The sequence below is a fragment of the Argiope bruennichi genome, chromosome X1 (assembly GCF_947563725.1).
Source record: "Argiope bruennichi chromosome X1, qqArgBrue1.1, whole genome shotgun sequence".
NCBI classification, from domain to species: Eukaryota; Metazoa; Arthropoda; class Arachnida; order Araneae; family Araneidae; genus Argiope; species Argiope bruennichi.
In genome coordinates, this window is record NC_079162.1 from 28623910 (window position 1) to 28636245 (window position 12336).

Consider the following 12336-nt stretch of genomic DNA (forward strand, 5'->3'; position numbering starts at 1 on the left):
AATGGCATTCTTTGAATTAATAAAAGTAAAATATATCTCACTTGCAGAAGCACAGCAATACCGACTACGCCTTCACTTCGTCTTACAGAAAGGGCTTCCGAGATATTGTTATACAAATCCGAATTATATCCAAGTATCTGGAGCTGAAATGTGCGACAATATAAGAGTAAAATTCACTAAAGCATTTATTATTCTAACCTTTTATTAATTGCATTGAAATAATAATCATATCATTAAATCTTTGATATTTGAAAATTTATTCACTTTCTTACAGGAATATTCAAAAGATCGTTCCAAAAATAAGTGGTAATGAATTAGAAAGACACCAACTGAATTCTTAGATTTTTAATATGTTATTTTCATATTTTGTATAAAATGAAAGTCTATACGAGCTTAACTTGAAATATATAATTACTAAAAAACTTCACCATTTCAGAAAAGTTTCAAAAATTATGCGAACAAAAACAAGAAATGTTTCCTAATTTAATTAAAACTCTTGACAGTTTTTAAAAAGTTCCCTTGTTTTATAAGATCACTTGAGCGAAAATCTGTTAGGCTGCATTATATGAGAAAAATTTCCTCAGACAACTTAAAGAAAAATTGAAAACTTACTTTATAGACATAAGATTTAATGTAAAATAAGAAATAAATATGCAAAAAGGAGGGAAGTTTAATACATTTCTCTCTTGCAATTTTCTTTGTGGAATCTATTACTATTTTTTACTTAAATATAGCTTTCAAATTCCTAATTTACTTTACAAAAAAACCAAAGTTTTTTTTTATTATGTACTCAATTTTTTTCTCTGCAGTTCCAGAAAAATGAATGAATGTATATTTGTGCAAATTCAAATATTATGTTTTATACTATGAAATTAACTTTATATTAAAGTTAAAGACTATTAAATTTACCTCTGCATCTATTTATAAAATTTCCTTGTTTTATAAGATCACTTGAGAGTAAATTTGTTAGGCTGCATTATATGAGAAAAATTTCATCGGGCAACTTAAAAAAAAAAAAAAAAAAAAAAAAAAAAACTGGAATAAGTCAGAATGTCAAATTTAGAAAACCATTTATATATATTTATTTCAAACTTTTAAATTGTGATACCTCAATCATGATACATTATCGCTAAAAGTTTATTGCAATATAAATTAGATATTATCTTTAGGTTCCTAAATATATTTATTTGTTCAATTAGAAATATTTAAGGAAGTAAATAATTTATATATTTAATTTATCATAAAATAACATATTTAATTTTTAACTGTTAACAATTCTTAATATTGACTATTCTTTTGTGATATATTACATAATGAAAAGGTTAAAACTTAGAGCATGATAAAAATATAGTTTTCCAAATTAGTGACTTTGTTCTACAAAACAAAAAAGAAACCCTTTGAAATACTTAAAATTAAGACACTGACACTAAGACAATTAAAATTATATCAGTAGCTTGCCCATCGAAAATTCTATTTAATTTCTAAATGCAGCTTTATTGCTTACTTATGAAAATTTCCCTAGTATTCAACATATATATTGAATTAATTTAAACAAACTTTCTGAGGTAACATGCTGCAGAAAATCGTATGAGCGTAGCAACTCATTACACTTAAGATATAAATACGTTGAAATAATCTTGAAATATAAATCCTAGTGAATTTCATGGTCAGAAAATATATCAAATTGTCAAAGATATTATTTTCAGTTTATTTAATGGTACCTATTTAAAAGATTTTTAAACTTGTACAGTAAGTGAAATAATTTGCAAGAAAACAATCAAGTAAATTAATAAAAGACATGGAAATGTAAGGTTATTAAAATTTGAAGTTTAAACATATTCTGCGATTTTCGATTCAAGAAATTTTTGTATGACTTAAAAAGGGAATTTTAAAAATGATTTTAAATGCGTTTTTAATCTCTTCAGATAGGAGTACGTAAGGAAGTAATCCAATAAATTAATTCAAAATATCAATGCTTTCAACTAAGTATGGGTTAATAATGATCTATGAACATTTCCTAGTTTGGTCATTTTAAAGCGACAATTTAAAAAAAAATTCTATATTTAATCATTTATAATCTTCACCATAATTTTTAAGTGTTCTTTTTGGTATCAGTCAAGCTCATTTTGGGAAAAAAACTACGACACAATAAATCAATCAGAGACATTAACGTCTTTATTGACTATCGTGCAGGTTTGGGCATCTTTAAATATCTATTACACCTTAAAATATTTTTAAACAATGATTTTATTTAAATCCATTTATAAACTAACAGATTTTTTTAAAAGTGTACGTTTATTATTCGAAACAATTTACTAACCAATACAGATACTAAATAATCTGAAAAGAAAGTAAGAAATTCAAATAATGTTAACATTTGAGAGTCACCTAGTACTTATAATGTTTAAAGTATTTTATCTATGAGAAAATCCAGCTTGAATAAGTTTAATTTTATTTCTTTGCGCGATTGAAATATTTTAAAATACTATTTTTGAAAATATTTGTAAGGAGAAATAATTTAAAAGAACTATTTAATAAATAAATTCCAGACAAACATATCATCGAGAAAGAAATTGAAGCAATATTCGTTACATTTTAATTTCCCGAATTACTGAAAAATATTTTTGAATGTACTTTTAAATGCATCTGTTTATTTGTATTCACGAGCTCCCTTTAAAATTGTTTTTAAATTTTTCCATCTACAGTTCGAAATAAACTAGAAGGGAACAGCATAATAAATGAATCCAAGGCGTCGAATAATATTCTTGACGTGTATGTGCCTCCTCGTAACTTTTACACTGAAAAGATAAATCTAATAAACTAATTCCATTTATCAAGTGAATAACATGTGCATCAAAACAGATGCTCAAATAATATCCTTTAAGCATTTACTAATGTTTCTTATATATAAATATATCTTAAATTAAAAGAAAGTTTTTTTGAATTCACATAATTGAATTTATTAGAAGTCTTTAAAATTTATTTTCAAACATTCTTTCTCAACGTATGCACTTAACGTAAAATAATTTATGAGACACTAAATCAATAAATTAAATATAAATATCAAATAATATTATCAATAAGGATTTAAAATGGTCTAATTGACGTTTGAAAACCTTCTAGTTTTCATCACATGCGAAATATTTTAAATAACAGAGTATTTAATTTGAATTCATTTAAAAAACATAAAGTATCTGGAATGAAGTAATTTATAAGCAAACTAGCCATTAAATTAATCCAGAGCATCAAGGTGCTCAAGTAAGTACCATCTTAGTGAGATGGACACCTCCTAGTGATTATTTCTCTATTTTTCAATTCCCCCCAATTCCTTTGGCTAGTATCCATTAGCTGTGGAATAATTTGTCGTCAGGAGTTCTTGTAATGATATACGACTTCTGTCAGTAGCAGCAGAGGCAAGAAGTCTACATACAATATGCATTAGATTCACCCACGATTCATCAGAGTATGCTTCCCTGGCATCTTAAGCCGAAGAATGCTCAATTACATCGAAATTGAAAGAAGCGAGTCCCTCCCATAAACTGCAAACACAAGTATCGAGCGATGCAGCAACGAGAATTACTGAAAAGAAGAAAAGCTTTCGTCGCGGATATGTATTGGAATAAAACGGGAAGATCTCTTTTGATGCTGTTAAAATGAGACGCTCTGCAACAGTTTCAACGGATCAAACCAAACATTTGGGAGATTCGTAACGGAATCGGTTATTTTTGAAGAAAAAAATATGTCTGGAAATTGGAACTTTTCAGGAATGATAAAAACCCTATATTATGAAAACGGTTTGCTAACAGGATTTGCTTTTAAGGTAGAAACTAGAGTCGTATATCAGCCTATTCATGGTTATATTGCCCAGCTGAAAGAAATGGTGTCGTTTGAACTAGTGATTTATTTTTTCAGATGTTTTCCTACTAAATTAAAAGATTTTTGTGAAAAGGGACTATACATACAAAAAAAAACTGAACAGCAAAACAATTTTTTTATAGAAAAATGAAATAATTTTTATAGGATTAAACAATATAATTTTTTATTGGAAAAATTCGAAACATTTTTGCTGTAAAAAACTGATCTTTTAAATTGTTTTGTCTTTAACTGTCATAAACATGCGTAGAATAATAAATGCCGTGAAAAAAGTGTCCAATGTGTTGAATTTTTTTACAATTATATTTCCAAAATATAAGGAAATTTACTTAAATTTGAAACAAAGGCTTAAATTTGACAACAACCATGGTATCCAACAAATCCATAAATGATGAATTAACATGATGAATACACAGAACTAATATTTATTGATAGATCTATCACTGTGTGATTTGATGAAAGGAGGAAAAATAACTTGTTCTACATTGAGGTAAATTCATCCATTTCTTAAATGAAAAAAAGATTTTTTTCGGAGTTCAATTCAGAGAATCAGATGAATTTAACTTTGACAGAAAAGAACAAACATCACAGATAAATCAATCAGAAATAAAAATTCAACAATGGCGTTAAACTTTAAAATAATTTAATCAATTAATGTTATAATAATATCGTGAGAGTTTAAAATTTTCAAATATTTTTGTTAAATTAAAAATTAAAGGTCTCCGTAGATGTCAAGTAACCAACAACTATCTAGGGACCAATAGTACTTCCTGTTTTGCTTTCAATCACGTGATTTCCCTCTTAATCCCGGAGTAGGAGGAAACCAGATCAGATCATTCCTCGCTCTGAAATTCAGCTAAAAGAATAAAAGGTTCTAGTTTCTAAGAAAAAAAAAGTATAGAACAAAAATAAAAACACCGATTCCATTCAGATGAATTTCGAAAGACACTTACCTGCAAAAGTTCATTCAGTCCAGAACACATGTTTCCACAAATTTCTTCATAAGGTGCTCTATTTTAAACCAAATATTTTGCTAGATGATCTAAACAATTAAATATTTTCAAAGAAAGGCTATCTTTATTGTACAATTTGGAAGCTGAAGACTGACATCGTAAAAGCATTGTAACTGTAACGTATTTCATTTCTTTCAAAAAGGCACAGTTACTTGAAATACAAGATTTTTGAAGTTGCAAATGCAAGAACGCATTAATCAAATTGATATAGGATTTATTTATTGCCCACCAAACATCATACTAAATATTTTTGTTGGTATTTTGAGATGCATGTAATTCAAGATATATTCAAGAATGACACTTGCTTTTCATAACAAGAATCAATCATAAGAAATCGCTACATTTGATGACAAGAGTCATTCGTTAGAAGAAGTATGTCAAGAAAATCATGGCAGTATAAATATTTTTGTTAAGTGAATCTATGTCTCTGTATCACGCTATAGGGAAGTGTAAGTATGGAAGAGTGGCAATTCTGAACTTCAAAATTTGAATTTAACAGTAATTTGAATGTTATTTTCATTATAGAATAGTAAAGCTATTATCTTTCTGCGGTACATATTGCGTACTTATTTTCGTACATTTATGCATTTTCAAAAAGACTAAAATTTCTTTAAATATGGAAACACACCCTTCCCAAAAAGGAAGAAAACCCGAAAACCACGAAAGTTTTTCTACTACACTTTAAACGAAATTGATTTATCAGAAATTCAGATTTATTCCTTATTCCCGACGTGGTACCGATACCTGATGTGTTATTCTAGTTTAACACCAGATCCCTTGACACCAATCCTTCAACAAAGGAAATCCACGTTTTAAATAATTCATTCTCTTCTTCACATGGGATATGTTGAAGGGTGGAAAAGTATTTCGTGTTCTTTTTATTCTTGCGAAATACTCTCCAAATAACAACAATAAAAAAGAGCGATATTTAGGTTCAATACTTTGTTTAGATTCTTTAAAAGAAAAGTTGTTTGGAGTCTTTAAAAAACGGGAATTTACCGTTCAGCGATGCTTGAGTTGAAAAAAGAAATTGAAATGGCGAAAATTTGAATGAATATTTCGTACAGTAATAAAATGAATCTAAATAAGGTAAATAATATAAAAATGTCGTAAAATCAAATTGATATTTTAGAAACAGTATTAAACCTCACGCTTTGAAAAAGTTACAGATAATACAGCCTAATCACAATTTTGTGTAATATTATCCGATATTATATCATATACAATATTAACCATTATTATGAACTATTATAATAACGAGTATTTTTCAATATAATGAAATAATGTATAGTATCTTTATATTTCTAGAAATAAAATTATGAACTGTTCAGTTAATGAACAAGTTTTGTGCGCACAACGCACCTCAATAGTACTACGAAATATATATATATATATTGCAATAATATGAAGAATTTTAAATTATTCTAGGATTCCAGTATTCTTACATTAGAAAATTTTAAAAGTAAAACTTTATAAATTTAATACTACAAGAAACATTACGAAATAGATATATTTCTATAATATAAAGGTGGTAAATTATTCTGGGCTTCAAAAAATATTTTTATTAATTTCTTATGGTGTGCATATTTTAATTTCCACGCCACTTTCCTTTTATAATCTAAATTCTTTTCAAAATTTAGATAGCGAAACTAAACCAAGCTTTTGATCATATTTGATCTGGTCAGAGCTTCTATGTCTTTATTGTAGATTTTATGCCTTATTATTCATTTCAGTACAAGCGTGAGTGTTATTGTAAGGATTAAAATAAGTAATCATTTAAATTATTTTTTTCAATATCTTTTAACATTAGTTTCAACGATAAAATATTCCTCGTTAGCAAACGAGGTTAAATAAAGAATTAAGAACCCATAATAATATCGTAATAAGATCAGGAGGTGATTCTCATAATAAAACAAATCGTTATACAGACATTGTATACTTTGTATTTAAAATAAAACTTTATATATTCAGTATTTTCGTAAGAAAATGTTTTCTAGAGGTATAAAATTTAATTTATTTTCTTATTAAACCATAGAGAGTATTTTATAAATAGAAAATAAAATGTAAATGATGATCTAATGTAAAAGATGTAAAATTCCTGTTCGGTGAAAACTTGTCTGAAAGAGCTTGTAGTTTAATAAAAGATCACATAGCAACAAATTTTGTGCTATTAAATTATACCAGTTACAAAGCAATTTTAACAATTTATGAACAAATCATTCCTTTTTGTTTAAATTGGCTCGAATTTTTAAATTATATCATTCAGGGGAAAGCATCAGATAATGGACGTTCTCTCTATCAGCTACTGGTAACTTCTAAAATTTCGATATGATATTGCAATTGTATAATTTTTATACATTGCATCTGAATATCTTCAAAGAACTCTCCATCTTATTATTGTAACATTTTGAATCTTAATTTTTTTTAACATTTTTATAGAAGCTATGAATAAATTCGGCAAATCAAATATATAAGAATTGATATTTGAATGAATTGAATGTGAAGAATTGATATTGATATCATGAGATGAAAGCAAGAAAAGAATAAAAAACTAAAATCATCCAAAAAATGTATACATATCAATGCTATTTCTTAACATTCGCCATCTTCATGGAATAGAATTAATTATTTCTTACCTTTTTACCTCCGATTTAACGATTCTGTTTATATACAGAATAATATTGCAGAAAAACTACTAGATTAGAGTGAATCAAGATAAAATACAACAATACAAATATTCAGAATACGATTACAGAAAATCTACTAGATTATAGTAAAGCAAAATACAATAAAACATTGAATCACAGCTACTTTTATAGAATTTATTCTTGGACACGTTATGAGAGTGAAATTGATTTACTAACTATACAAACAGAATTTCTAAGCCACAAATATGCTCATACTTCATTTCAAAATAATAAATGGTATTCTCTATATCGCGTATCGATTTTAGATTGTTCTGATCTTGATGTTTGAGAGTTGCCTGCAACAGATGTACACAGATGAAATGGCATTTAAATGAATGAAACGCAATTCCCTTACCTCAGCAGGAAATGAATACCCAGAAAGAGTATGTTCCGATCCTCTGTCATCTGTTCGGCCATAATGCAGATGAATTTCTTCAAAGCGATATCTGTATGAAAGAGGGCCCTCAGTGATATTGACAATATTCTCAGTATCGACCGATTCCGTCCGGAATATGATGCTGTGTCCAGTATTCATTATTGTCCCGCTGACCTGTGGAAGAAATCAGATTTGTAGAATTGAAATTTAATAAGGTCATTTAAGACAAATTTATTCACTTTTTTATGTATTTGTAACGTTCTTTTACACCGTAACTGATTCTGTTTTGTCCCATTATTTAATTTTGCAATTTTATAATGTTAACAGTGAATTTATTATCGGCATGATGCAGGTTTGGAACAAAAAAAGCTGAGCTTCATAAAATAATGAATTCTGCCAACATGAACACTGAGAAGTAAAATATGATTAATTGAATAATAAAAGGAATAAATATATGCAATATGTTTTTGATATATTAAAAAAATATGGTAGAATTGTTATATTAAAGAAAACTAATCCCACTCAAAAATGTCCTTCAATTTCTAAAATCCTGCAATCCACGTTTCCATGGAAATGTGTTATGTCTGCATTATCTCTTCCTATAACGATAAATTTTATCGCAATCTTTGTACACAATTTTGTACGAAAACATAGCACTTAATTAATTTTTAATTTCAATGCCGTCCTTTAAAAACTTGTAGAAAGATAACCTGCTGCGTCTTTCATAAGTGATTCGTCATTTTTGCAGTTCGTCGAAATGGAGCTTTATTTAATTAAAAAAAATCCAAATTTGATTTCTCACAATGGATATTTTAATGCTATTTTTTTCTATTATAAAAAAAAAGAAATACTCCAAGTGCTTTAAATACAAAATAAAAACTGTTTTTTATAAAATAAAAAATTAAAAAAAATTATATCAGAAGTCATCGGAGGCTTCGAGGAAACTTTACATATCAGTAAATATATATTTTGGCAATTTTAGTATTTTTTGCTTGGAGGAGGGGGGGGGGGGGAGATTTCCTTAAACATCCATAATAGCTTTGAAAAGTCTGTGAATTGGGTGAATTAGTTATTTTTTTACTTTTTACACCAATATTTTTCAATTCTAAGGGAAGTATCGTTTTAAGCTAACTTTCTGTTTTGATGCCGCGTTTTCAAAATCTAACCTCCAATTATCACCAGATATACTCAAATGGCACAAATCCAGAGATTGGAAATGCTGTTAATTGAGATTTTGGGCAGTTATATAGAAACCGGAGCCGAGTGTTGTGAGTTGTCTGCTTAGGATCATTATCTGATAAAAAATTATTTCTGATACACAAATTTTAGTCTTCAATTTTTAAAAATAATATAATAAAGACAATGATCCATTAAGAAATTATTTAAGCACAAAATTATATAGTCTTGATGCTGACATACAACCCCACCTAAAAAAAACCTTCACCATGGTGCTTCACTATTTCAAATATGTTCTTACGATTAAATCCCCCCCCCCCCCTTTTTTTACTCCAAAAATATTAGATCTGCTCTCATCTGCAAACAGGATGTAATACCAAAGACGAGCTTATTTATCATTCATTTCCAGAAATTAAGTCTAATCTTTCCTTTTTTTTAAAGTCACAAAATATTTCATCTGACCAAGCGCTCATATATGCCCTGTTTGTCTTAGCACTCGTCTTTTAGTTTCCAATGAAGCTGAAGTAGAAAAATTTTCACTGAACTCCGTAGAAAGTTTTACAGCATTTAGAATAAATCTCAGACCTCAACTTAGCTTCCCCGAACTACCACTTCTTGTCTTATTTTTGATCCGATTTTCTTTTCCAAGCAGTTTTATAGTAGAAAGAAATAAATTTACTAGATTATCAAAATTTTGAATTCATTTACTCTTTTTACGAAGAAAAAAAATCAGTTCCTGAAAGTCATTCTATGTTTCCTTATGCTTACTAGCCATTTTTAGTTAAATGAAATATTTTTGCGAAATATGTACAAAAGGTAAATATCAAAATATCAGTAGTATGTAAAAACAAAAATTGTGGCTGATTATAATTTTTTGATGAATTTATTCGAAAATAAGGTGGTATCCAGTCATTTTCGTGATTTTTTTTCTCCCCTGAATCTTTATATTTTCATTTTTAGAGAAATATTTTTCCATATTTAAATAAAAAATATATGTCCGGGTTTGCTCAGAATCAACTTGAGATGACATGAAAAATCATCGACTTCAATATTAGTATTCCGGATTTTTCCATCACTTCATAAATTGTCCGATCACTTTGCGAAACCACTGTGTTTTTAATCAAGAGACGAGAAAAGTAGTAAAATATAAGTTATTAAAATTACAACTACCTTCCTAATTGATTTGAACTTAAGTTGAGAATAAAGCCCCGATTTCAATATCGATATTTCTCATTAGTATTTGTCAATTTGCTCTCAGAGTTTCGAAATTTTAGCTCCTTATTGCATTTTCCGACAAATACTAATCAAACGTTTCATTTAAGTTCTTTAGCAGCTTTTCTGTTCAGTTGCAGTTTTGATTACATAACTGCGGTTCAAACGAAACTCTTGCATTATATTGTGCAACTTATTTTTCTCATCACCAAGCTCATTACAAACGCCAGAATTCTCTATGCGTGCAAAATTTCATCAGTTCGAAATTGATTAGTGTCTGTTTACTTTTCATTGGAAATTTGGAAATTTCTGCAAACATTTGTCACGTCTTATTACAAAATATGTAAAACAAAATTCTTTCCAATTATATTTTGATTTTCCGATTTGTTTCTGAAAGTAATAGCGTTTAAAAACCCTAAAAGAACATTAGCAGAGAAATATTCTTGGCATTAGGAAAAAGGTAATTTTAGGCATTTAAGATCAAATATAATGTATCTGGTTTACATTAAGCATTTTATTTTCCTTCAAATTCCTTCTTTTTTAATGTGAGCTATGATATGTGATAAAAGTATTCGTGACAACATAAAAAAGATTATTTTAGGTATTTAAAACCAAATATATTTACCTAATTTACATTTAAAATTTCATTTTCCTTCCAATTTCTTCTTTTTTAATGTGAGCTACGAAAATCAGCAAACATAATTTTCACCTTGGGAATACTTTCGAATGTAAAGGCCAATTATTATAACAGAAACTAAAATAAAAATATTTCTTTACAAATGTATTACTTCTCCCTTTAGATTATAGTAATTTGTCTACAATTGACCTAATTTGGACACATATGTATTTTTGAATGATGATTTATCTAGATAATAAAGAAAATTTTAAAAAGAAAGGGGAAAAAAAAACTATTAGGCTTGAAAGTGGAGCAGAAAATAGCATTGGGGGGGGGAGGATTTGGCACTAAAGTAAAAGGTTAATCTATATACATTTGCCGAAAATTTGAATTACTTCTTTTTATAAATACCTGAGAACGCTGAAAGCAAGATACTGGAATCTTAGTAATTTAACATGGTATAAGAAATGCTTAATAATGGATATGTAAAATTTCAAGATGTCTATTTAAGTCTTATTAATTTAACCCTTGGATATTTTTGTTTCATGAGTAGTCATGCTCAATGCAGCATATTAAATGTTAATAAAATTATAGATGAAATATTATTTCCGAAAATTATCATTTCGACCTTGAAGCAGAACTTCTTACACCAAAGGAGTCAGTTCATCTATAAGTTATATGTTTCAGAGAGTTATCTTGGTCTAAGAAATATATCTTTTTATTTTCCTGCTAGTACATAGAAGGGTTGAAAAGTTTTTTGCTTCTCTGACACGAAACGGAAATACAATCTACAATTTAACACCTGCTTACAGAAATAGGAATCTTAAATATGAAATTCAATGAACTGTTAAAATTTTAAAGAGTTTATAAGCAATCTGAAATTTCCACGGATTGTGACAATCTAAAACCTTAAACAACAGCTGCCAAAGAAATCTTAATAAAATATCGTACAATACTAAAAATATTTTTTAATACAAACTTGTTAGTCACTGTAAATAATTCACCTTTTTAATTTCCTCAGTAAATTATTTTCAAAGCTCTGAAAGTTTAATATTCTTCAGTGTATACGTAAAGCCAATCCTTATTTTATAAGTTATTGAATATCCGTTATAATTTATCTTCAGTAAAGTAATTTTATAAAAATAAATACTTTCATCGCATAAGCAAAATAAAATAACGCTTCATAGGTAAGCATTCTTTCTAAGAGTTACAGCTACTGATCTCTCGTTTTGATACAGCTCCCGTTATTTATCGCCCTTTTACGATATTGGGTTTATTTACTTTTTTTTCTAGAGGCACATAATTACGCTTAATGGCGAATGACCGAGGTGTCATTATATTGAGATCAAACCATATGCGGAAGGTAACTGTTGAATTTTCTAT

The 12336-nt window shown here is 27.8% G+C and overlaps 1 protein-coding gene across 4 annotated transcripts in view; it reads right to left on the reverse strand.

The window, feature by feature from the left end:
- The window catches only part of LOC129959114 (carbonic anhydrase-related protein 10-like), a 191395-nt gene that overhangs the window by 59139 nt on the left and 119920 nt on the right, over positions 1-12336 (reverse strand). For all 4 annotated transcript variants that reach the window (XR_008783401.1, XR_008783400.1, XM_056071929.1 and 1 more), the window contains exons 4-5: positions 7929-8123; positions 42-143 (exon numbers count right to left, since the gene is read on the reverse strand). Coding sequence is in view for 2 of the 4 variants with exons in the window: in XM_056071929.1 (XP_055927904.1) it covers positions 42-143; positions 7929-8123 (297 nt within the window). In the remaining 2 variants the exon portion in view is untranslated. The remainder of the gene's footprint in view (positions 1-41; positions 144-7928; positions 8124-12336) is intronic.